A 22,995-nucleotide genomic window follows, 5' to 3' on the forward strand; every position below is an offset into this window, starting at 1 on the left:
CCATGGCCAGATAATGACCGAATATCTTAGGGCTAATGCAGCCCCCAACGGTCTCATTGTACGGACCGCTCCCCGCATCTTCTTAGACAATCCTATATTCAAAAGAGAATGGAGTCAGATCGCTTGGAAGTGTACTCGTGACTGGCTGATCCTTATCATCAGTACAGCCAAACGCCTATCAGAAGCCCTGGTTATCAAGATCAAAATCTCCGAAGATGGCCTGAAAACAGGCATTAACATCTCATCCTTCAAAACACGCTTAGTGGTGATCAACAATGAGATGAACGAACACCGTGATTACCTGCTACAACAAAAATCACCAAACTTCAAAAAGATGTCAAGAAATTTGACAGAGAAAAAGTCTACCCCTACATCAAGGATGACTATCTAACCACAGATAACGATGCCCTCTCAGAAGATGGTTCGACATCATCTAATCATTCAGGACAGTCGTCTTACAGCAACTCGAGTGACAGGAGCTGGGGGAGAGCAACTAAACAATCGGGACTCCTCCCCCCACCCCAACATATGCCACCCCACCCCTATGGTTTCCATCATCCTCCTTACCCACCTCAAGGCCCAATGTGGTACCCCGCATTCAACGGACCACAACCAGGATACGTACAGCCCGGCTACCCTCAACCCTTCTTCCCAAACCCGCCACCTCCTTTTCAATACAGAGGCAGGGGACGAGGCAGAGGGAGAAGAAGAGGTCAGAAACAGGTACAATGGCAAGACGCCGGTCAACATCAACAACAACAACAAAGACAAACCAGGAGCATGACAAACCAAAGACCTTAATTGTCAACCTTTCCAAGAAACAGCTGAGTGAAGAAGAAACCGCAACCCTTGAACTAGGTCTTGGCTTTGACCCCACCCCGAAGGAGGATGACTTCAGGATGAATCAGGAACTACACCAACTGTTTAGGAAAATACGACTACAAGCGTTCTTCCAGGGGAAACCAACCCAGGACAGAAACGACTCTGGGCTCAGACCCCCTTCCAAGTTCACACTCACCACCGCAATGGTCCCACCTGAGGTCCTAACATTTGAGAAGGCCGTACTTAAAGAGACGAACCGACTAACACAGGGGTCACCATACAATAACCTTCCAAATAAAGCACGCCGGGCCTTGGAATCACTCAGAGGAGATGAGACGATCATGATTAAGCCAGCAGACAAAGGAGGTACCACTGTCCTCCTAGACACTACTGACTACGAGGCTGAATGTGAGAAACAACTCAGCAACACCAAATACTACCGGAAATTGAATGCAGACCCTACTGAGGATCTGTCCAAGAGGATCAGTATGTTGGTCAATGAGGCGAGCACGGAGGGGTGGATTTCCCCCCATGAAGCGGCTTTCTTGATCAACGATGACCCTAAGACACCCTACTTTTATATCCTCCCCCAAATACACAAGGGTATAAACCCCCCACAAGGACGACCCATTGTCTCAGGTATTAACTCCCTCCTGGAACCACTGAGTCAATTCAGAGATCACTTCCTTCGACCCCTGGTCCAAACCACCACCGCTTACTTCAAGGACACACGGGATGTACTCAACTTGATAGAAACCATCAACAAGGATAACACCGAACCTATCGACCTACTTTTGACTTTGGATGTAGAAGCGTTATACACCAACATCCCTCAAGACGCTACCATCGAGGTTGTTGACGATCAACTACAGAGGGCAGAACTTCAAACTAACACACCAGTGGCTTTCATCTTGGATTTGATCACTATAGCCCTGAAACAAAATTTCTTCATGTACAAGACCTCCATCTTCCATCAAGTACAAGGTACCAGTATGGGTAGTACCTTCGTGCCGAGCCTAGCTGGTCTGTACATGGCTTCCTTTGAGAACAGACATATCTTCTCAGACGAAAACCCATATAAAGAGAATCTCATTACATGGAAGCGGTATATAGACGATATCCTGATCTTCTGGAAGGGCACTAGATCAACTTGTGAGACCTTCTTAGAATGGGTCAACCAACTGAACCCACATCTCCGGTTTACAGGAACAATGAGCGAAACAACCATCCCTTTCATGGATTTAAAGATCATCCTGGAGAAAGGTGTATTCAGGACTACACTACATAAGAAACCCACAGATTGCAACAGCCTCCTTGACTTCAACAGCCACCACCCCAAGGCCCTACGGGAAAATCTACCGTACGGTCAATTTTTACGGATACGACGCAACTGCACAACTAATCAGGACTATGAGACCGAGGCCAACTACCTCGAGAAAAATCTCCTGGAAAGACACTACCCGAAGAGGGTCGTTGCGCACGCAAGAAAAAGAGCCGGTAACAACCACAGGGAAACGCTCCTGGAAACAAGAACTAAGGTACCCAACGAGTCAATCACATGTGTTACCACGTTTACACCTCGGTCCAACAGGATCAAACAGATCATCAAACGCAATTGGAAGATCCTGAACACTGACACACTGGAACTGGAACAACCACGTTTTGCGTTCAAAAGAACATCAAACCTACGAGACACTATGGTCAATACATGACCATTACAAAAAGGGACGGGCCCACGAAGTACCACGCTGTGGAATCTACCCCCTGTGACAGGCCACTACCCATGTGGTAACTGCCATGCCTGCTCCACCACAATTCACAGTAAACAACTAACCTTGGAGAACTTCATCTGGGAACAACGAGGACACTCCAATTGCAATACGAAGAACTGCATTTACCTCATCACGTGCCCATGCGGTCTCAGATATATTGGCATGACCTCACGCTTCATTAAAACACGTATAAGCGAACATAAGAGCACCATCCGACGGGGACGGACAGCCACCAAGCTGACCAACCATTTCCTTGAGCTTGGGCATATCTGCAAACAAATGTCATGGACGGTACTAGAATCCAGACCATTCTGGAACGCCCAAGCCCTCCTGCGCCAAGAACAACGCTGGGTGTTCCGCCTTCACACTGACACCAAAGGACTCAACGATGAGATACCCTGGGTGGAACTCTGAACAGACTCCCTGCACACACCCCATATAGATTATGTGTTTTTACACTCATGACTGTGCAGCCGCTTGAGGGCTTCATAACCTAGGTTTATTCTACCTTTAATGTGGGCTTTGGCTACCTTCAGTTTCATTAGACACACCAGATCAGGCCTATGGCATTTCCAACCGAACATTACATTTCCTGGCATGCATATGTATTTTGGGTGGGGATCCCCACTCCTCGCACCAGATGCTGCGTGCCTTGCGATGCGCGCAAGCGCACTCCCCCACCTAGGCGAGGACCGCAGATACCACTGCGCGCCTGCACACACGATAAGTCATTCCCTTCTGAGTATGCGCCCCCTCGAGACACACTCGACAACGCATGCGCAGTAGTTAGCGTCCGCTAATCAGCGATTTTCACGTCCCGAGCAGGAAGCAGGAGACGCCTTCGCCAATACTATTTCAATGATAGTCCGAACACAGCCCGCACTTCCTACAGGCAGCCGCTGGCAGAGGGTAGGTGCTGAATGAGCCGGCCCCGACGCAACCGTAAGTACTTCGCCACGATGGGACCCCACAAGAGACACTCTACGATTCCCATGCGCAGCATGTGTATGCTCTAGGGCACCAGTGGTAATACTGCCGATCTATATGTTCTTCTATTTTAGCAAATAGGGTGCGGGCAGCCAACGGCAATACCTAGGAAGCCCTCACTAGTACTAACGAGGGTAAGCAGCATGGTACGCGTGTCTGTATGTCTCGTGTGCCCCATTTGATTTGTCTGTCACCTTTGTTCGGCCCACCCCTCGGGGGTGAGCATAGTACACACGCATAACTTGAGCGACCACTTAAAGTCATCGTCATAATATCTTACGAGTATATTTGGGGCTTGCATTCCACTACTATAGACAGTCGACTACCACCATGTGATCATCTCCATGTGAACGTTAATTTCCCTTATTTTCTGACTGAATGTATCAGGTGCTCACTCGATTCGAGGCTGCCCTGCAACCTCTAAAACCCCTTCCTCCTACCTTAAATGCGGTATCCTCTCCCTAGATGTCATGCCTGTCACGGATGCCGTATGTTTGATGTGGCTCTTTGGTCTGTTTTATTTTGAGCTACCACATGTCTGACTGCACAACCACTACTTGGATGGCAATTGGGGGCACGGACAGTTTTTGCTGTGCTTCACCCGGTATACTGTTATCATCATTCATACCAGTATTGTTTTAATCCTCCATTTGTGTCTGTTACCCCCCCCTCTATTTCCCCATCCCTCCCCGTTTTTATCCTCTTCTAGGTAACACAAGTTCAGTACGTTCTGAAGAGATCATTCTTAGACTCACACTGCTGATTAGGTCATTGCACCCTGCAGTTCTGTACCAAACACTTCCTTTCTTTTACGCGGGTTACCCCTCCAATTCCTGGAACCCCCGTCTGTATCGTGCACATCCCTTCACATAGCTAGGTCCTGAAGAAATGCCACTGACCTTCACAGGCTAAGCAGGCGTGAAACATGTCGACCTTTTTATGAGTCACATGAGCACCTTGCGCTCACTAGTGACTCCCTGACCTACCGGTCTTTTTACTTTACCAGGGTTCCCGTAACATTAAAATAGCGTATTTGGACACCCCTAGGTAATTTTATTCACACACTTTGCACGCACGCAACCATCTGTCTCTTGGATCCACCACCATTTTATCCCACACACTCGCACTCACCTATCAGCTTTTCTCTTTAAAAGACCTCCGATAAAGAGACGGACCGTCGGGCATTGCAGCGCCGGCCCGACGAGGAGCAATAAAAAGCCCGATGATGAAGCAAGACATCCTTCGGGGTGTGTGAGGGCCAACAAGAGGCTACATTGAGTCCTCCCCTTCGGGATTGGATCCTTGATACTGGGGATAGTTCTCTCTGCCTCTTTTCTCCTTCACCCCTCCCTCCCCTTTACCTTTTTCCTCCCCTCTACATTCTCTCTCTCTCCTCTTTGCCATTTCTTCACTTTTCCTGTTGAGTAGGTGTTCACTAATTTTGTTTCACCTCCAACATGGAACAATGTCCTCGTTGATGTAACACAGGGCTGTCTACCATGTCGACTCTTAGGATGTTCCTGCACCAAGACATGCAGCCTGCAATAGCAGAGTGCATAACCTTGGTGATGGTTCCCTGGAGTGGCACAACCAGTGCTGTCACCCCAGGGGACCCTCTTCAGTACCCATGTCCTAGGTACCAGGGGTACTACTTACTAGGGACTTACAGGAGTAGCCGAAGTTGTGACAATCATGGTACAGTGTTTTGGTAAAGAGATCTGGCACTGGAAACCTGGTTAGCAGGGACCAAGTGCACTTACAGTTAAAGGTCATACCAGGCATTGGCAAAAAGTGTAGGCTAACCATGCAAAAAGAGGAACTTTTCTACATGACCTCCACCAAAAAAAAAGAGGATGAAACTAAACTTTCCCTAGAGAGTCTTCATCTTCTAAGTGAAAGAACCTGGAAAGGCATGGTCAGTACCAAAAATGTATTCCACTGTAAGTCCATTCCCTGTAGAGTTATTGACCACCTTAACAATTTGGGGTTTTCTCTTTTCATCTGCATGAGCCCTCTGAGAGGTCTGTGGTCAGTTTGGACAAGGAAGTAAAAACCAAACAGGTATGGTCTCGGCTTCTTCAGGGACCAAACCACGGCAAAGGCTTCCCTCTCTATGGCACTCCACCCCTGATTTCTGGGGGGAACTCTCCTGCTTATAAAAGCAACAGGTTAGTCTTGGCCATCATCATTTGTCTAAAATAGGCCCACTCCTTTCCCATGTTCAGAGGCATCTGTGTGCACTATGAACTGCTTGGTATAATCTGGAATCTTTAGAATGGTTGCTGAGCACATTGCTTCTTTCAAGGTGTCAAACTACTTTTGACAGCTCACTGTCCAGTTAACCTTTTTGGGCATTTTCTTGGAGGCCAATTCGGTGAGGAGGGCCACAATGGATCCATATCCCTGAACAAACCTCCTCTAGTACCCAGTCAAGCCAAGGAGTGCCCTGACTTGGGTATGGGTGGTTGAAGATTCCCAATCCAAAATGGTCTGGATTTTAGGCTGCAGTGGCTTAACCTGTCCTCCATCCACAAGTGGGCCTAAGTATACAACTTTGCCCTGCCCGATCTGTAACTTGCTTCCCTTGATAGTCAGGCCTGCTCTCTGCAGAGCCTCCAGTACCTTTTGGAGGTGGATCAGGTGATCCTGGCATGTGGAGCTAAAGACAGCAATATCATCTAGATAAGCTGCACAATAGGATTCCAATCCAGCATGAACTTTGTTAACCAACATTTCAAAGGTGGCAGGAGCATTCTTCAAACCAAAGCACATTACAGTGAACTGGAAGTGCGCATCTGGAGTGGAAAATGCTGCTTGTTTTTTATGCTCCAGGAGTCAGACATATCTGCAAGTACCCTGATAACCCCCAACCTGTCAATCAGCTCATTATGTCTTGGAATTGGATGTGCATCTGTTTTTGTGACTGCAATGTGGCCCCTGTAGTCCACAAAAAACCTAATTTATTTAATTACACACTGGGAATGAGGCTTGGAGACTAACACAACTGGACTGGCCCAGGGGCTCTCTAAGGGTTCAGTGACACCCAACTCCAGCATCTTGCTTACCCCAGTTTTGATGCTTTCCTTAACATGGTCAGACTGCCTGTATATTTTGTTTTTGACAGGTAGGCTGTCACCAGTGTCCACATTATGTGTACATCAGTTAGTCTGACCAGACGTCAAAGAAAAGAGCTCAGCAAACTGAGTTAGGACTTCCTTGCTATTCCTGCTGTTCCTTTCCTGCTGCTTCCCTACCTTCTTTTGCTGTTGGGCAGTGAGGAAGCCTGAAAAGACCACTCCACCAACTGACTCATCTTTAGGGTTGTGGGAAAGGAGATCGGGGAGTCGCTCACTCTCTACCTCCTGTTCCTCATCTGTGACCATGTGCATGCTCACATCAGCCCTGTTCTTGTAGGGTTTAAGGCGATTTATATTTATCATCCTCTCGAGGTTTCTACATGTGCCAAGGGCAACCAATTAGGTGACCTCCCCTTTTCACTCAAGGATAAGGTAGGGCCCAGTCCATTTGTTCTGGAGGGCCCTAGATGCCACAGGATCAAAACCCACAACTTCTGAACTGGTTGGAACTGCACCATGGCAGCCTTTTGATCATACCAGAGCTCCTGGAGCTCTTGGCTGGCCTCAAGGTTTTTGTTTGCTTTTTTCACGTATTCAGCCATCCTTGAAGGAAGGCCAATACATAATCCACAATGTTGTGCTTTGGTTCCTTTACGGGTCTCTCCCATTCTTCCTTGACAAGACATAGGGGTCCTCTTACAGGGTGTCCAAACAAAAGTTCAAAGGTGGAAACTCTACTCCCTTTTCTGCACCTTTCTGTAAGCAAAAAGGAGACAAAGTAGTAAGACATCCCATCTCCTTCTGCGTTTTTCAGGGAGTCCACCAATCATGCCTTTTAAGGTCTTGTTAAATCTTTCAACAAGCCTATTTGTCTGCAGAAGGCATGGTATAGTGAACCTATAGGTCACCCCACATGTGTTTCAAATATGGAGTTATAAAGTGCATATCTCTGCCACCTCCTTAGGAAAGCCACCCATAGTAAAAATACCAAGGTCGGCCTTTTCCACTGCAGGTGCAGTAGTGGTCCTTAGTAAAATTGATTCAAGGTACATGGTGGCATGATCCACTACCACAAACGTATTCTCTGATGCTGTTGGAGGGTCAAGGGGACCAACCATGTCAATCTCTACCCTTTAAAGGTTACCCCCAATCACTGGAAGTGGATTTTTAAGGGAGGCTTCAGGTGGCTACCTGTCTTGGCACTGGCCTGACAGGCGACACAGGAGTTGCAAAACTCTTTTACCTTCTGGGGTGTTTCTGGCTGGTAGGAATGGTTAACCAACCAATTCTAGGTTTTGTTCTGGCCAAGATGCCCAGCTAGTGGAATATCTTGGGCCAATGTTAGGAAAACCACTCTAAACTGCTGAGGCACTACCACCCTCTTAGTGGCAGCAGATTTGGGGTCTCTCGCCTCAGTGTATAGGAGTCCATCTTACAAATAGGTTGTCTGGAGACCACTGACATATCCCTTTTCCTAATCAGCCGCTTGCTGCCTCAGGATTTCAAGAGTAGGACAGGTTCCCTGCCCCTGGCTCAGATCTTCCCTAGAGGGGCACCCTGCTCCTAAGAGCTCTGCCGTGTACAAGCCAAGCTCCTTAGGGTCAGTTCCTCTAGGGCTGATAACTCTTCTCCCTGAAGAGAGGGGACTTGATCTGGGGTCTGTTTTGAAGCTGATTTCCTAGACTTCCTGCCCTTTCTCTTGGAAGGTGGGTCCATCATTTCAGGCTGCAGCACTTCTTTTCACCTTGTGGTTTGCTTTGTGCCCTTGTTTTGACACACACACATGCAGGTATTCCCAGCATTGCTACATGGGTTTTCTTCTTTCTTCACCTCCGGCCATGTTAAGTACTCCAAATCATTTCCAAACAGACACTGTAAAGGGAAAGCAGAAGACACCACTACCCTTTTGAGGCCACTAATCCCTCCCCAATCTAAGGTCACCAAGGCAATTGGATATTCCGTAGCCTGATTGTCAGTGTTGAGGACTGTATAGGTCTGTCCTAGGAGATATTGATTTGGGGACACCAGTGTCTTAGCTACCATAGTGATGCTGGCACCAGTGTCCCTCAGGGCTTCCACACTAATTCCATTGGTATTTAGCTCTTGTCTGTATCTCTCCAGGTTACTGGGCCAGACAGCCAGAGTAGCTGCATCCACTCCTCCCTCCGAGACTAGAGTTGCCTCTGTGAGCACCTTGATCTGGTCTGGGCTCACTTGTGATCTCATATGGAGACTCACAACTACATTTGTCTGCAGGTGGACTAGAGGCATTCTTTTTATTTTTACAGCAAGGGTTTCCAGTTCGGTGTTGAGTTGCCTTGCAATCAAAGTACCAAGCCTTCTTGGGATCCCCCCTTTTACCATGGTACCCACCCTTGACCTGAGAAGAGTTTCTGGGCTCACCCTCCGTAGCAGGTTTTTGGGAGCTTGAAGGAGACTCATTTTTGTTTTTTGTTTTATGGCCACCATCTTTCCCTTGGGGATCTTTTTGGCCTCTTTCTTTTGGTTACCCCTACCAGTGTTAGTTTTGGTCACCCTTGTTTGACCAAGTGGTCTGCCTTCTTCCCCAACTCTAGAGGAGAAAGTGGACCTTGGTCTACCAGATGTAACTTCTCATTATAACAATTTATCAAAAGAAGTTCCTTCATAATCAAATTGTAAAGTCCTTCACAGTTATTCACCTTCTACTTGTTAACCACCGACCGTGTTTTCACTGAAAAGTCAACAAATTCCACCCAGTACTGACTCTGTTTTTTTCCAATATCTTCCTGAATCTTATTCTGTACTCCTCAGTGGTGAGTCCAAAGCCCTCAATCAGGGTAGCCTTCATGAGGTCATAAGACTCAGCCTTCTTTTCAGGTAATGCCAGGAGTCTATACCTCCATTTTCCTGAGAATTGTTCCCTCAAGAGAGGAGCCCAATTCTCTCTGGCTACCTCTCGCCAAATACAGGCTCTCTCAAATATAGTGAACCATTTGGTGATGTCATCCCCATCTGAATATTTAGGGACAATCCTTTTGGGGAGTTTAGAGTCATAAAAACCTTCACCCTCCCTATGTATTTGTATGCTGCCACCAGAGATAGGTCCTAGGCCCACCGCTTTCCTTTGTCTTCCGATTTCCAGGAGCTGAGCACCTACATTCAGTCTCCTGGTCAATCTTTCTAGCATGAGGTCTTCATCTGAGGCTGTTTCAACTGTGTCTGAGGGGATTAGCCCATGTCCATTCTTAATATCATCTTCATTGACATTACCATCATCCTCAGACTGGGCTATCCGTTGTCTGAGGTATTCTTTCATGGGACTTTTGCATGGTTTGATACCATAGCCTCTACAGAGGGGCCCTACATTGAATGTGGCTCAGGTCCACGTGAGTGGTCAGGTAGAGCTCCTGATCCTGGTTACTGGTCTCAGGCATTATTTTGCTAAAGTTGTGACCTATTTTTGAAGTTACAGGAAAATAACTACACACTGAATACTTTGTCTAAACTAAAGTACAGATGTTTATATTTGTAATCAGTTTGTTTCAGGGATTTAACCAAGGCCCTATCAGTTAATTTTAGAAATTTAGAAAAATAGGCGAATCAAAAAATTGACAGCTTTTGGATTTACTCACGTGGTCACTGATTGACAACGCGGTTCCAGCAAATGCAAAGTCTTCTATCCGACCACTGTACCACCAAATGTAGGAAGCTGGCTCTCTATATAGTGTACTAAAATCAAGTACACTGTTCAGAGAGTCCAGTGGATCCCTAATAGGTAAGCAGAGGCAAAAGCAGATAATTCTAATGCTCTTTTTGTGGCAGTATAGGCGAGCAGTTAGGCTTATCAGAGGGTTGTGCTAAGCATTTGTTGTACTAACAGAGGCACGCACTCAAGAATGAATCCAAGACATATTTATGACAATAACATCTATTTTTATGTAATTTTTAAGACCAAGAGCACAGTTCTAACATGAGTACTTTCGGAGTTACAATTTTTAAAAATATATCACTTATGTGCTCAATTATAAAAAAACAATGGGGATAAAGTAGAAAAAATGCATGTGAGGTCGATGTCAGGACCAGGTTCAAAGTTCCAGCAGGAGAAGAGCAGAGTGCTGAGGGTCTTGGAAACTGGTGTACAAAGACGAAGGGGGCCCCTTGAAAACACACCACCCAGGTGGACTTACAGGTAAGCCGGGTGGGTCTCCTTGAAGGGAGGAGGTCGCAATGTCTTGAGGACCACGGGAGCACATCTGGTTTGTCGGTGCCGAGGACGGCGGGGCTGGGTGCAGAGCAAACAGGTCAGCCGGGCATTGTGCGTCTTCAGGTCCTTGCAGTCAGGAGCAGGCAACTTGGAGAGGCGTTCTTGGGACAGCTGGGCCTCTTAGGAAGTGGGTCTCGGGTGTCTCGACATCCCTCAGTGGGTGCTTGCTGCTGGTGCCCTAGGTGTCCTATGTCTTCTTGCTTTTTACAGTTGGGAGTCCGATACCCCGGGAATTGGTATGCCGCAGCTCTGGTAGGTCCTGGTGCCTCCAAACTTGGTGGAGAGGCAGAACTGACCCTCTGGAGCTGGTTTACTTCTATTTGATTCAGTGCTGTGTCAAGGTTGTCGGGGAGCTGCAAGTCGACAAACCGGACTTCATGGAATTGGTGCCTGCGGTGTGCAGGGAAATGATACCTTCAGTTCAAGGGAGCTTCCTGGCAATTTCTTGAAGGGTGGAGGTGCTCCAGGGTTCTTGAAGTCCTTTCATGTTTCAGGACAACACAACAACGATTTTTGAGTCCTTGAACCAGCAGGCAGGTTTTGGCGCTTTTTGCTTCTGCAGCAGTGCTTCAGTTCTCGTGCAGGGGCCCTTCTTTGCCCTGGTCTTCCCATCAAATCTGAAGTTCAGGTCATGGGATGCCACCTAAATATTGAATTTAGAGGTGTTACAAGGGGAGACAGGTAGTAGCAAACAGGCTACATGCCTTTAGGGTGCCTACACCCTTTAGTGACCCCTTCCAATAGGAAGGGGAATTACCCTAGACCTGAATGGAGGTTTCTCCACCTTTCCAAGATTGTGGAAATTCAGGAGAGGGGTTGACATTGCTTGTCTTAGGGTTGGTGTAGGGTAAGTGGGACCCTTCTCCTTATCTAACTAATGTTCCCGGCTTTCCTCCTGCCAAAAAGGGAGCAGGAAAGGGGGCTTGGCCTCTACCACTATATGGAGATACCTGGGTTGGAATTAAAAGGTGGCATTGCCTCTGAAGTTCCAGATACAGGAAGGATATCCTGTCCTGCAGGAGGTGTGAAGTACCTACGCTCAGAGCAGGCTTTGTCTCTATCCTCTCACCCCATGAAGTCAGAAACATGTCTGATGGTGGCAGACTTACGAATACCAGTCAAGAACCACACCAGTGCTTGGTAGGCTTTCAGGGGACCCGCTAAAAGGGTCTCTTGTGTGAATGTATTAATAAATCCATCACTAGCCTTAAGACAAGATGTTTGGTACCAAACATCTTAGGAATCAGTGTGTCATCATGGAGCTAGGAAACCCGTGTTGACAAGTATCCAGCTCATGAACGTTTTATGGCTTCCATGTTCACTTACAACATCCCAGAATAGACTGGACATTGTAGGGGCATATCTGCTCATGCAGGTATGCCCACACATAGGATATAGTGCGCACTGACCTACGGCTAAATGCCTGCAGTAGGGGTGACTTACCCATATCTTATGAAAATGCATGGGAGGCATGGCACAGAGGGCTGTGTGCCATGTCGACTTTTCGGATTTTCCTGCACCAAGACTTGCAGCCTATAATGGGATTGACTATAAAATAATTTACCAAGATCGCTGGTCTTCTGCATGTTTAGAGGATCAGTCTATTCAAGAAGTCTTACATTTGATTCATGATGGGTGGCTTCATAAGGAACAAGGATGACTATCTGTGAAGGATTTTTGGTCTGTGAGGGACCAGTTGTCTAGTGGCGAAGGCATGTTGTGGAGAGGTCACAGACTTGTTCCTCCAGTTTCTTTAAGAAAAGAGTTGCTAGACTTAGCTCATGAAGCGCATCTAGGCATTTCAAAAACCAAAGAGAGATTACGCTCTTCTTACTGGTGGCCTGGGATGGACATTCAAATTGAACGTTTGGTTAGGGAATGTGTAGAATGTTCTCTCAGTGAAAAGTCTTTAAAGATCAGGACACAACCCATGGAAAAGAGGTCACGTCCCGCTGGGCCGTGGAAAGATGTTGCTCTTGATATTTTGGGGCCAGTACATGGAGATGGGTCTGATAATTTTGTCATTGTGGTTATGGGCCTTTATTCTAGGTGGCCGGAGGTATCTTTTGTGAGAAACATATGCACCAAAACTGTAATAGATTGTCTAAAAAACATAATCTCTAGAGAAGGCATACCTGAAAATCTTTTGACTGATAACGGGGTACAACTTGTCTCAAAAGAAATGGAAGACTTCCTTACTCATTGTGGGATTGTTTGCTCTCTATCACCCTGAATCCAATGGAACTGTTGAGAGGTTTAACAGAATAAAAGAAACCATTTATTTAGCAAAACAGAATAACCTTAATTGGAAGGAAGAGGTTTCCAAGAGGGTTAGTGTACATCGTTTTGCACCTCATTCTGCTACAGGCAAATGCCCTTTCATCTTGTTCCGTGGGAGGCAACCTGATACTTTTCTTGAACCTCCATGGTTTAATAAGCTTCTTTCTGACAAAGGTGTAACTCCTGATTTAGGTTCCTGGAAGAACAAGGAAGAACATATTTGTCAGAAAAGCAAAGAAAATTATGACCTCAGACATGCTGTTAAAGTTACTAATGTATCTCTGGTTCCACATTTTCAAAGCCTTCTGAGGTTATTAAGGTTTTTCGTAATGCTGTCAGGACCTCTGATCATAAATTGTGGAATCTAAACAGGGTCGCTGTGTATGGTAAGATTAACCACTTGATAAATCAATCCTATGATGTTGGTGACAAGATTCACAATGGATCTCTGAGGAGATCCGACAGAGAAACTCATAGCCCTCCATATTTGAAGGACTATGTCACTTGTATGTAATGCTCTTATGTTGTTTTTTTTTTTGTTACATAAGGGAGGGAGATGTGTTGTAATGTTATGTACCTTTTGCTCTTTTCCCTTTTTATCTTATCTTCTGATGACATCCATGTGTTCTAGAATATGACTGCTGCTCTGACTGAATGTTAGAATTCAGGGGGATTTAGAAGGATGAACCTGAGGCAGTTGGGTGGATGAGCTGTTGTACCTATTGCTCTTAATAAATTCCAAGAAGAAAACTACATCATCTCCTGTCATCATTCGGAGGACTCACCTCCTTAACAGGGGTCCCTGGGGTGGCAAAACCAGTGCCTTAGTCCCAGGGGACCCTCTTCAGTACCCATGCCCTAGGTACCAGGGGTACCACTTACTAAGGACTTACAGGGATAGCTGAAGTTGTGTCAATCGTTGAAGTTGAATTTGAAGTTGAAAGGTTTTATAGAGCGCTCTACTACCAAGCGGTTTCTTGGCGCTGAACAAAGACTATCATGGGGAACGCTGGGAGGATACTACAGTGGATAGGCCATGGAGAAGAGGTGGGTTTTAAGAGCTTTGCGAAAGTCCATTTAAATGGAAATGCATCTGATGGCAGAAGGAAGTGCGTTCCAGAGGAGGGGGGCAAGGGTAGAAAATCTCGAACCACCAAGTTTTTTTCTTCGGTAGCGAGGGACGCTGAGGAGGAACTGGGTAGAGGAGCGAAGGTTTCTGCCCGGGACATAGGCATTGATCTTTGATCGGATGAAGTCTGGAGCCGTGCCGGCCAGTGTCATAAAGATCAGGCAACCCATCTTGAATAAGGATCGCTCCAGGATGGGAAGCCAGTGAAGGGTCTTAAGGAGGGGGGTAATGAGATGGAATTTCGGAGGCCTGAAAATAAGGCGAGCTGCCTGGTTTTGGATGAGCTGCATACGGCGGCGCTCGTACGCTTGAATACCGACATACAGGCCGTTGCCATAGTCCAGGCGGGATAGAATCATGGCCAAGATGATAAGTTTGAGGGCTTCCACAGAGAAGTAACAGGAGATTTTACGGATGATTCTAAGGGACAGGAAACAGGATAAGACCACCGAGCTGATCTGGGAACGCATAGAAAGGTCTTGGCTGAGTTTAATACCCAAGGTTTTCACAGACACAGAGGGAAGAGGAGGGGAACCAAAAGTAGGGGGCCAAAAAGCGGGGGTCCATGGGTTAAGAGGACCACCGATGAGAACCAACTCCGTCTTGTCGGGATTCAGTTTAAGTTGGTTGAGGTTCATCCAATCATAGATGAATGTCACAGTGGAGCGGAACTTGCGAATAGAGTCAGGAGAGGGAGAGAGATTGAAAATGAGCTGAAGGTCAGCGGCATAGTTAAATACCGTGACCTCCATTTCCTGCAAGGCGGCAATCAGGGGATATATATAAAGATTGAAAAGAAGAGGAGAGAGAGACGAGCCCTGGGGAACCCCGCAAGAGACTGGACAGATGGGGGCGGAAAAGCCCTCCAGCCTAACGGCCTGGGTACGATCCGTCAAGAAGGAGGTGAGCCAGGCCAGAGCCGAACCCCGAACGCCGGCGCCCCCGACACGGTCTAAAAGAATAGAGTGGTCGACCGTTTCGAAGGCGGCGGACAGGTCGAGGAGGACCAGGGCCTGCGGAGAATTGATGTCAGCGCTCCTCCTGAGCTCATCCACCACAGAGAGGACAACGGACTCCGTGGAGTGAGCAGGGCGAAAACCAGCCTGGTTAGCGGCGAGGAGGTGATTAACTTCGATAAAGGTGGAGAGGTAGGAAGTGATGTAGCTCTCCAGGATCTTACTCAGGAATGGGAGTAAAGAGATGGGTCTAAAGTTTGAAAGAAGGGTGGGGTCGGCACCCACCTTTTTGAGAATGGGGATGACCGTAGCGACTTTAAACAAGTCAGGAACAATTCCCTGAGAAATGGAAGAATTAAGCAGGGTGAGGGGGGATCAGGGCAGCTGGAAAATATCTCCCTCAGAATATGGGCGGGACAAAGATCTGAGGGGGAGCCTGTCTTGACTTTCCTCAACAGGGTGAGGAAGGTCTCCTTTGGGATCAGAGGGAAATGGTCAAGGGTGGGGAGGGTAGGCGGTGGTGAGGGACAAGAGAAAGAAGGGGGAGGCTGCGGGATGTGGCGCTTGATCTTAGCAATCTTCTCAATGAAGTAGTCATTGAGGGCATTGCAGAGGGATTGAGAGAGGGTAGGCTTAGGGGCAACTCTATCAGAGGCTGCGAGCTTGTGTACGATCGTAAAGATCTCTTTGGGTTTATTGGCCGCTTGATGGATTTTCTGGGAAAAATATTCAGACTTGGCTGAAAGTATGGCTTTTTTATAATGCCGGAGAAGGGCCAGATAATGAGCCTTCCGATCCGGACAGTACTTGTGCCTCCAGCGGCGTTCAGCCTGCCTAAGCGCAAGTTTCTGGATTTTAAGATCGTTGGTGAACCATCTGTTGGCGTCATGGGAGCGACATATTCTAACCCGTTTGAGGGGGGCAACTTGGTCACAAGTAGCGAGCAGCCAACTATGGATAGTGGTCACCTGAGAGTTAGGGAAGGTGTCAGCTAAAACAGGAGATGAGGACGCTAGGGAACGGCAAAGAGCTGGCAAATCCACACGGTTCCAGTTTCGGGCATAGATATTTTTGGGGAGGGAAGGGTTAGTAGCCACCCTCAGGTCAAGAATGAAAGAAATCAAAAAATGGTCTGACCATGCACAGGGAAGCACCGAGGGGGTGGAAATTGACTGATTGGCGGACCGGACTTGGTCCAGTGTGTGACCGTGTGTGTGGTGGGTAAAGAAATATGAGATGTGAAGTTCATACAGTGAAGGGTATTATTGAAATCTTCGGACATGGGGTCGTCCCGAGGATCACCAGGCCAGAAATTAAAGTCTCCTAATAGTAGTACCGCGGAATTATTGATAACAAGAGTGGCCAATAGTTCCTGTATGGCAGGGATAAAGTGGGACATTGACTGAGGGGGCCGATAGAGAAGCACACAGGTAAGAGAGGTCGCAAGGTTGGTGGAGCGAACAACCAAGCAGTCAACTGCTGCAATGGGGGGGTGGGGGAGAGGTTGAAACTGGAGGTTGGAGCGGGCTATCATCACCACTCCACCGCCGGTCTTCCCCTCCGGGCGGTCGGCACACAGGACGTAGTACGGGATGGGAAGGGCTGCTAAAACATCTGACAAAGAATCAGGAGTGAACCAGGTTTCGGTCAGGAACAAAACATTGGGCTTAGTGGTGTCCAGGAGATCAAAGAGCTCCACTTGATGTTTGACCGCAGAGCGGGTATTGAGGAGGTAGGCGGTGGCCATAGGGGGAGGACTTGCACGGGGTTGGGGCGACGGATGCAGATATTCAGAAGGCAACGCCAATGTTTGCAGTCTAAGCAGGTGAGGTGGCAAGTTAGTGTAGTTTAACTGAGAGATGCCAAGAATATTAAGGCGAGCCACCAAGGAATTGCTAATAGGCCAATCGGCACGATAAGCTAGCAATTGTGCAGAAGAGTAAATAAGAAAATTGGCATAGTGAAGGGTCCCGGGTGGTGGTACAGTGTTTTTAGAAAGAGATCTGACACTGTGAACCTTGTTAGCAGGGATCCAGTGAACTTGCAGTTCAAAATCACATCAGGCAAATGTAGGGACTAGCCATGAAAAAAGAAGCACTTTCCTACATTCCAGGAAAAGGGTAACCGTTTCACAGTCAATGCATATAGATGTACTAATGTGAGGTTCCCACACAAAGAATCAACATTGTAGTGAATTATTATTATAAGCAAAATTCACACATAACAAAGACACAACATAAACAATGCAGTACTAAAATTCTTACTGCTCAACGTATTACACAAACAAAATACTTTAGACAGTACATATAGTATTACAGAAAAACAAACAATGGGACAGGGGTCATAATTTGTTAAAGCAGTCTATAAATAAAAATGGAAGATTGTAGGTTCCAATCCTTTCCGAAATGCCAAACTTGTAAGTTTCAATCCCTTCCCAAATGCCAAAAGTGTCACTGCATTGTTTATGTTGTGTCTCTATTATGTGTGAATGTTGCGCATAATAATAATTCACTATAAGTTTAGCTCTTTGTGTTGGCACCTCACTTTAGCACATCGATATTTATTGACTGTGAAACAATGACCCTTTTCCTAGAAACTGTTGTTGTTCATGCATATCACTTGGAATCAGGGCTTTAGCTAAAGCATAGGTGTGATCAATCCTTTGTAGATGACGTGTAAGTGTAGGAGCAGCATCCTACATCTTTTGATGCACCATCACAATGTTGCTAGTGATAATAATTTTGGGTACATTCAGAACAGTGCAGAATCAAAGAATATCAGAATATCGTGACCAAATTATAGACTACTAAAATATCATGAATTATATAGAGTGGCTATACATAACTGATATATATGTAACTTGATGATATATGAATCTCCAAGGTATGGAGATGTGGAGTTAAGAATAGTAAATCTACACTTGCCTATATATACTTACGATATTTTATCACTCAGTATTGTGATATGCAATTACTGTAATGCCCTAGCACTAGATTATTCTAGGTCAGTTAAACATGATAAATGTGTTGTAATCTGATTCCAGCACATTATCACTTTTTCACCAATCCATATTGGCTTCTGTGTGTTGCAATAGGTGTTCCATCTCCTTTACCTTATTCAAACATTTTTCAACCAAGTGAGACTGCCGATTCATCTTAAAAGCTAATTGTCTTGTTGTAAAACCGAATCACTGTCTTTTCTGAATACATGTTTTGGTGTTACTGGTTTTTTCTCTCTTCACCTCTTGTGTAATCAGGTGAAGCTTAAGGATGAAGATCTAACTTTTGCCCTCAAATGCATTAAGAAGAAACACGTTGTTGAAACACATCAACAGGAGCATGTTTACTGGGAAAAGAACATTCTGCAGCAGATAAACTCACCCTTCATCATCAGGTGAAACATTTTTGTATACTGTAGTGTGCCTCTGCAAGTGCATGGCATGGTGTGAAGAAAACATGTAGCAACAGAAAACAGAACCATGGATTGGAAATTGTGAAAAATTGTGCAAGTAAGCAGATGTTGCGGTTTTGATTTTGCCCTTTTTTATTATTTAGGAAAGTGCATTGTTGTTTTAAGTCCTGCAAATTCACAATTTCCCTTTATTTTTGTTTTGTTTGACAGTTTAAGCACATCTAATATTTCAATTATATAGTCCACATTGCAGTTCTAGTTTAGTAGGATCTCTTGCTTATATCAATTTGCATTGTTGCTGTTCCTTCAATGTCCTATTAGTGATTGCAATGCAGTTCTAAATTCCCTCTATCCTGGAGAGGGGTGGGCTGGAGCTCTTTAATTCCGAGTACCAGTTGCTTAGATCCAGATGATTTACATTAACTTTCTCCTGATTCAGAGACCTCTGGTCCTGGGAGTAGTGACCACTGCTAAAAAGTGTTGGGTTGGGCAGGGACAGAAAATGGGCCCGTCTCCAAAATAAAAGTGGCCCAGTGCAGTTTTCAGCTTTTAAAGACAAGTCGCATAGTTATTCTGCAAGGTATGAGAAACTGTATGCATTTGTGCTTGCTGCAGGCAATATTTCCTGTAACATCATAGAAATCAATAGTAAACACTGGCCCACCGGACCATAAAACTGGTCCACAAACAGACAAAAAAACGGCCCACACACTGATCTGTCAGACCAGCACTGCCTGATTAGCTTATAGGGAAGTCCAATCCTGTAAAAGCAACAGATCAGAAAACCAAATTGCATTTAAAGTCACTGTACTTAGGGCCTAGAGATCACTATGTTCTCCCTCATAACTATGTTTGTACAAATCCTTGCATGGGAGTGTCTTTAATATGGTTTGTGAGAAGAACACAGTGTGTGTTTTCAGTAAGTGTGCTATTTCTGCAGGTTTATAGACAACCATTGAGATAATCCTAGTAGGAATCAGTACACTGTGTTTCTATAAACAAAAATGAATGAAGACAATTGGTGTGATTGGGCCGAGTGTGACTGATTAAATTAACCTGCAAGGAGAGGATAGGATGCGCCCCAGCAGAGGAGTGTATGTCGAGTGTGTAAAACTATGGAACATTCAACAGTTCAGTTCTGCAGAGTGATAAACATGTAGGAGATCTTCCTATGGGGCCTTGATCCTGCCACTCTGGTTTGGGGGAAGATGATATCTTTGTAGTTGGGTTGGGCGAAATATTAAGTTCCACCGACTCTTGCAACGTGGAGTTTCAGCCAAATTCTGTCAATCGCTGCGTGGCAGAATTGTTTCTTGCATGCACACGAAACATGAAGTTGGCAAGCACAAGTGAGATCTGTAATCCCCGGCGCGATTTTCGATCACTAGGAGGACATCCAGTGAGATTTTTCCAACACAGGTGGTCCACTCGAGCAGCAGCAAAATCAGCCCAGAAATCGTTACAGGGGCTAAATCACAGCAGGAGCAGTATACCATGTCTATTGCCATTCATTGGTGGTACTCCATCGAATCTAGCTGAGTTCTTTTGTCACTTCATTAAATTCTGCAGTGTCAAATTCCGTGAGATCGGTCCACCCCTAGGAGGACCCTGAACTTGAATGGGGTCCATAGTAGGGGGCACACTTGACTATTCTTAGTCCAAGAGGATCAGGCGAGGTCTGAGATATTTGGTGGCAGAGTCTGCAAAATCCTACTTCCCTTAATGATCATGATGGTAAACTGAAGAAAAGGGAGATGGGTCAGAGAAGACTAGACTGTTGATTCCTTTTAGGCAGTACAAGGTTGATATGCTGCAAGCTCTTAATGATCCAAGCATGTAACATATCTGAGTAAGTACAGGAGAATCTGGTGCACTGTGCAATATTAAAGTACATGCCGAATATAGTGCAACTCCTTAAGGCTAGATGTTTGCAGTTTTTGACTCTCTGAATGGACAATGATGCACAAGGCTTGGTTTTAACACATTTATGTTGTCTTTGCAGTCTGATCTGTAAAAATGTTCGTAACACGCTGGGCCATACCTATCATTTTTCCTTTGTCTCTATATATTCCCCTGTACTTTTGGTTTTTTAAGACCCCTTAGGATCATGTTGTGCTCTTCTGGGGCCTTATTATAAAATTGCCCTGAGGGCGCAACAGGTGTTTGCACCTGCTGTGAGCGCCCCCGGGGCACTTTGGTATTACAGAAGGGGCCGCAGACGCTTGTGTGGCCCCTTCAAAAATACTGATAGCACTGGCACACATAAAGAACCAGTGATATGTTCAGAGGACATTCCCTCATTTGCATGGAGTCGTGCTACAAGCAAATGAGGGAATTCCTTTACCTCTGTGCCATATTGCAGACGCAGAGGCAAGAAGCTCTGAGTAGGCTCACTGACAGTACTGCACCTAAAAGGGGACGCACTATCAGTGCACACTCAGATGGTAGCCCTCTGGAGAGGGGAAAGTAGGTTTGTGCACCCCCGAACATATGCTTGCAGGCGGGTGGAGTCACTCACTGCACCCGCTTGCAAGGGGATATCTATTCCACTTCAAAGTACAGGCTAATTGCCACCAGCACTGTAATAATAAGGGGCAGCTTTAAAGCAGCTGCTCCATTTTTCACATGACTGCGATGCTCTTGGGGCAGCGTATTCATCATAATACAGCACATTTTCCTTCATGGCCTAGCCAACGAAGCAAAATGCGCTGCATGTCTAATATGGCCTCTGGTGAGCCCAGAGAGACCATCTATTAGACTCCTAAGCCTGCAGCCTTCTTCAAAACCTCAGAAAAACAAAAAGGTGATGGGAGGAATGCCTGAATTATTTTCAGCAACTGTCCTTACTCGGGAGGCACTGCATTGGCTCAAAATGGGAATCGTGGTTGGAGTCGTCTGCGGTGTCATTAAGAATTTCAGGTTCTGAGTTTTTTTTACTATTGGTCATTTCTGCACCTGCCTTGGCTTTTGGCATCATTTAACAGTTTTGGGTGTAAATTGGCTGTACCCAAGAAAGCTGCCTAAAAGCCTCTGCACATACGTTTACTCTGAGGCTTGAGGAAGGGGGATCTTCTTCATGTTTATTTTGTGTGTATGAGATGTTTGTGACCATTATGTGCATATTTTTTGTAATATCGATCATTATAATCAGAGCGTGTGCACACTGTAACTATTGTATGGATGCTACCAGTGCATTTATCTTTAAGGTTATCCCTAGATGTTTGAGAATATTTATTTATAAGAATTTTGATTGCAAGAAGGAGGGTGGATGCTGCCCACATAGAATAATATGGTCAGTCCTTTCCCATTTCTTCGTCCTAGCATGTTCTATATTTACAAGGCTGCCTGCATGATTACACAAGGATTCATATCAAAGAAGGCCCCTGGATGGGGGATGTGGCCAACTGACCTAGCCAGTGGTTAATGCAATCCATTTGTGGAGGAGGGCTAATGGTGTACTTCCTAGAAACCAGTTTTTAGTAGGAAACTGTACACTAGCGTGATAGGCTGGATTTTGAACATCTACGGAATGCACTCTTTCTAATTGGCTATTGCTGAACTGCCAGAACAACAGGTCACTGAATACCCTTTTGGGCTCATAACTTTTGGACACTGCTGCTATTGGTGATTCAAGAACACAGAGCCCAGTGCTATCAGTTTCCTCCTGACTAGGAACAAACCTAAGGCAAAGCTGTAACTCTGTTGGTCTGTGTTAGAATTGGGAATCTCTAGTTGGCACAGGTATGCACTTGCGACAAGCAGGGACTCTCAATTCTAAGTCAGGATAAGGGGATCACCCTTTCAAATAACCCCTGCTCACCCTCTAGGTAGTGTGGCACAAGCAGTCAAGACTATTCTCAGGGCATCATAGGTTAAGCATTTGTGAACACATACAGTAATACAATGACACACCACAAATGGACACCAGTCAAGGTTGTATCAAAAATAGTTCTCTTTATATAAGGCTTAGCACAAGACCAGAATAACGATTAAAATGACCACAGTATTATTTTAAAGTTCAGTGTTCTTGTAAAAAGGCTTAAAATGCAAAAATAGGCTTCTTTTACTCAATTCTGCTTCTTTTCAGGCTTTGTACGGTTCGTACCTGGGTGTGCGACTCGTCCGTATTAAAAACAAGGAAAGTACGAGTCAAACAATCGGTGCGGACTCCGGGGTCCGTGACGTGCACGCTGCGGTGCGAACAGAACAAAGTATATTAAGTTCGTGGGTTCCGCGACGGACAGTGCGGGACAAGTTGATGGGTCCGGGTCGTAGTTCGGCAGTGTATTCGGATGCTGGTCGGGTCGCGGCGTCG

The 22,995-nt window shown here is 45.9% G+C and overlaps 1 protein-coding gene across 2 annotated transcripts in view; it reads left to right on the plus strand.

Annotated features, from left to right (window-relative positions):
- Nucleotides 1-22,995, plus strand: part of LOC146867068 (cGMP-dependent protein kinase 2-like) — a 1,824,148-nt gene that overhangs the window by 1,149,906 nt on the left and 651,247 nt on the right. For both annotated transcript variants that reach the window (XM_085603485.1, XM_085603486.1), the window contains exon 12: nt 18,526-18,662. In XM_085603485.1, the coding sequence (XP_085459611.1) occupies nt 18,526-18,662 (137 nt within the window). The remainder of the gene's footprint in view (nt 1-18,525; nt 18,663-22,995) is intronic.

This window comes from Triturus cristatus, chromosome 1_2, assembly GCF_964204655.1.
Source record: "Triturus cristatus chromosome 1_2, aTriCri1.1, whole genome shotgun sequence".
NCBI classification, from domain to species: domain Eukaryota; kingdom Metazoa; phylum Chordata; class Amphibia; order Caudata; family Salamandridae; genus Triturus; species Triturus cristatus.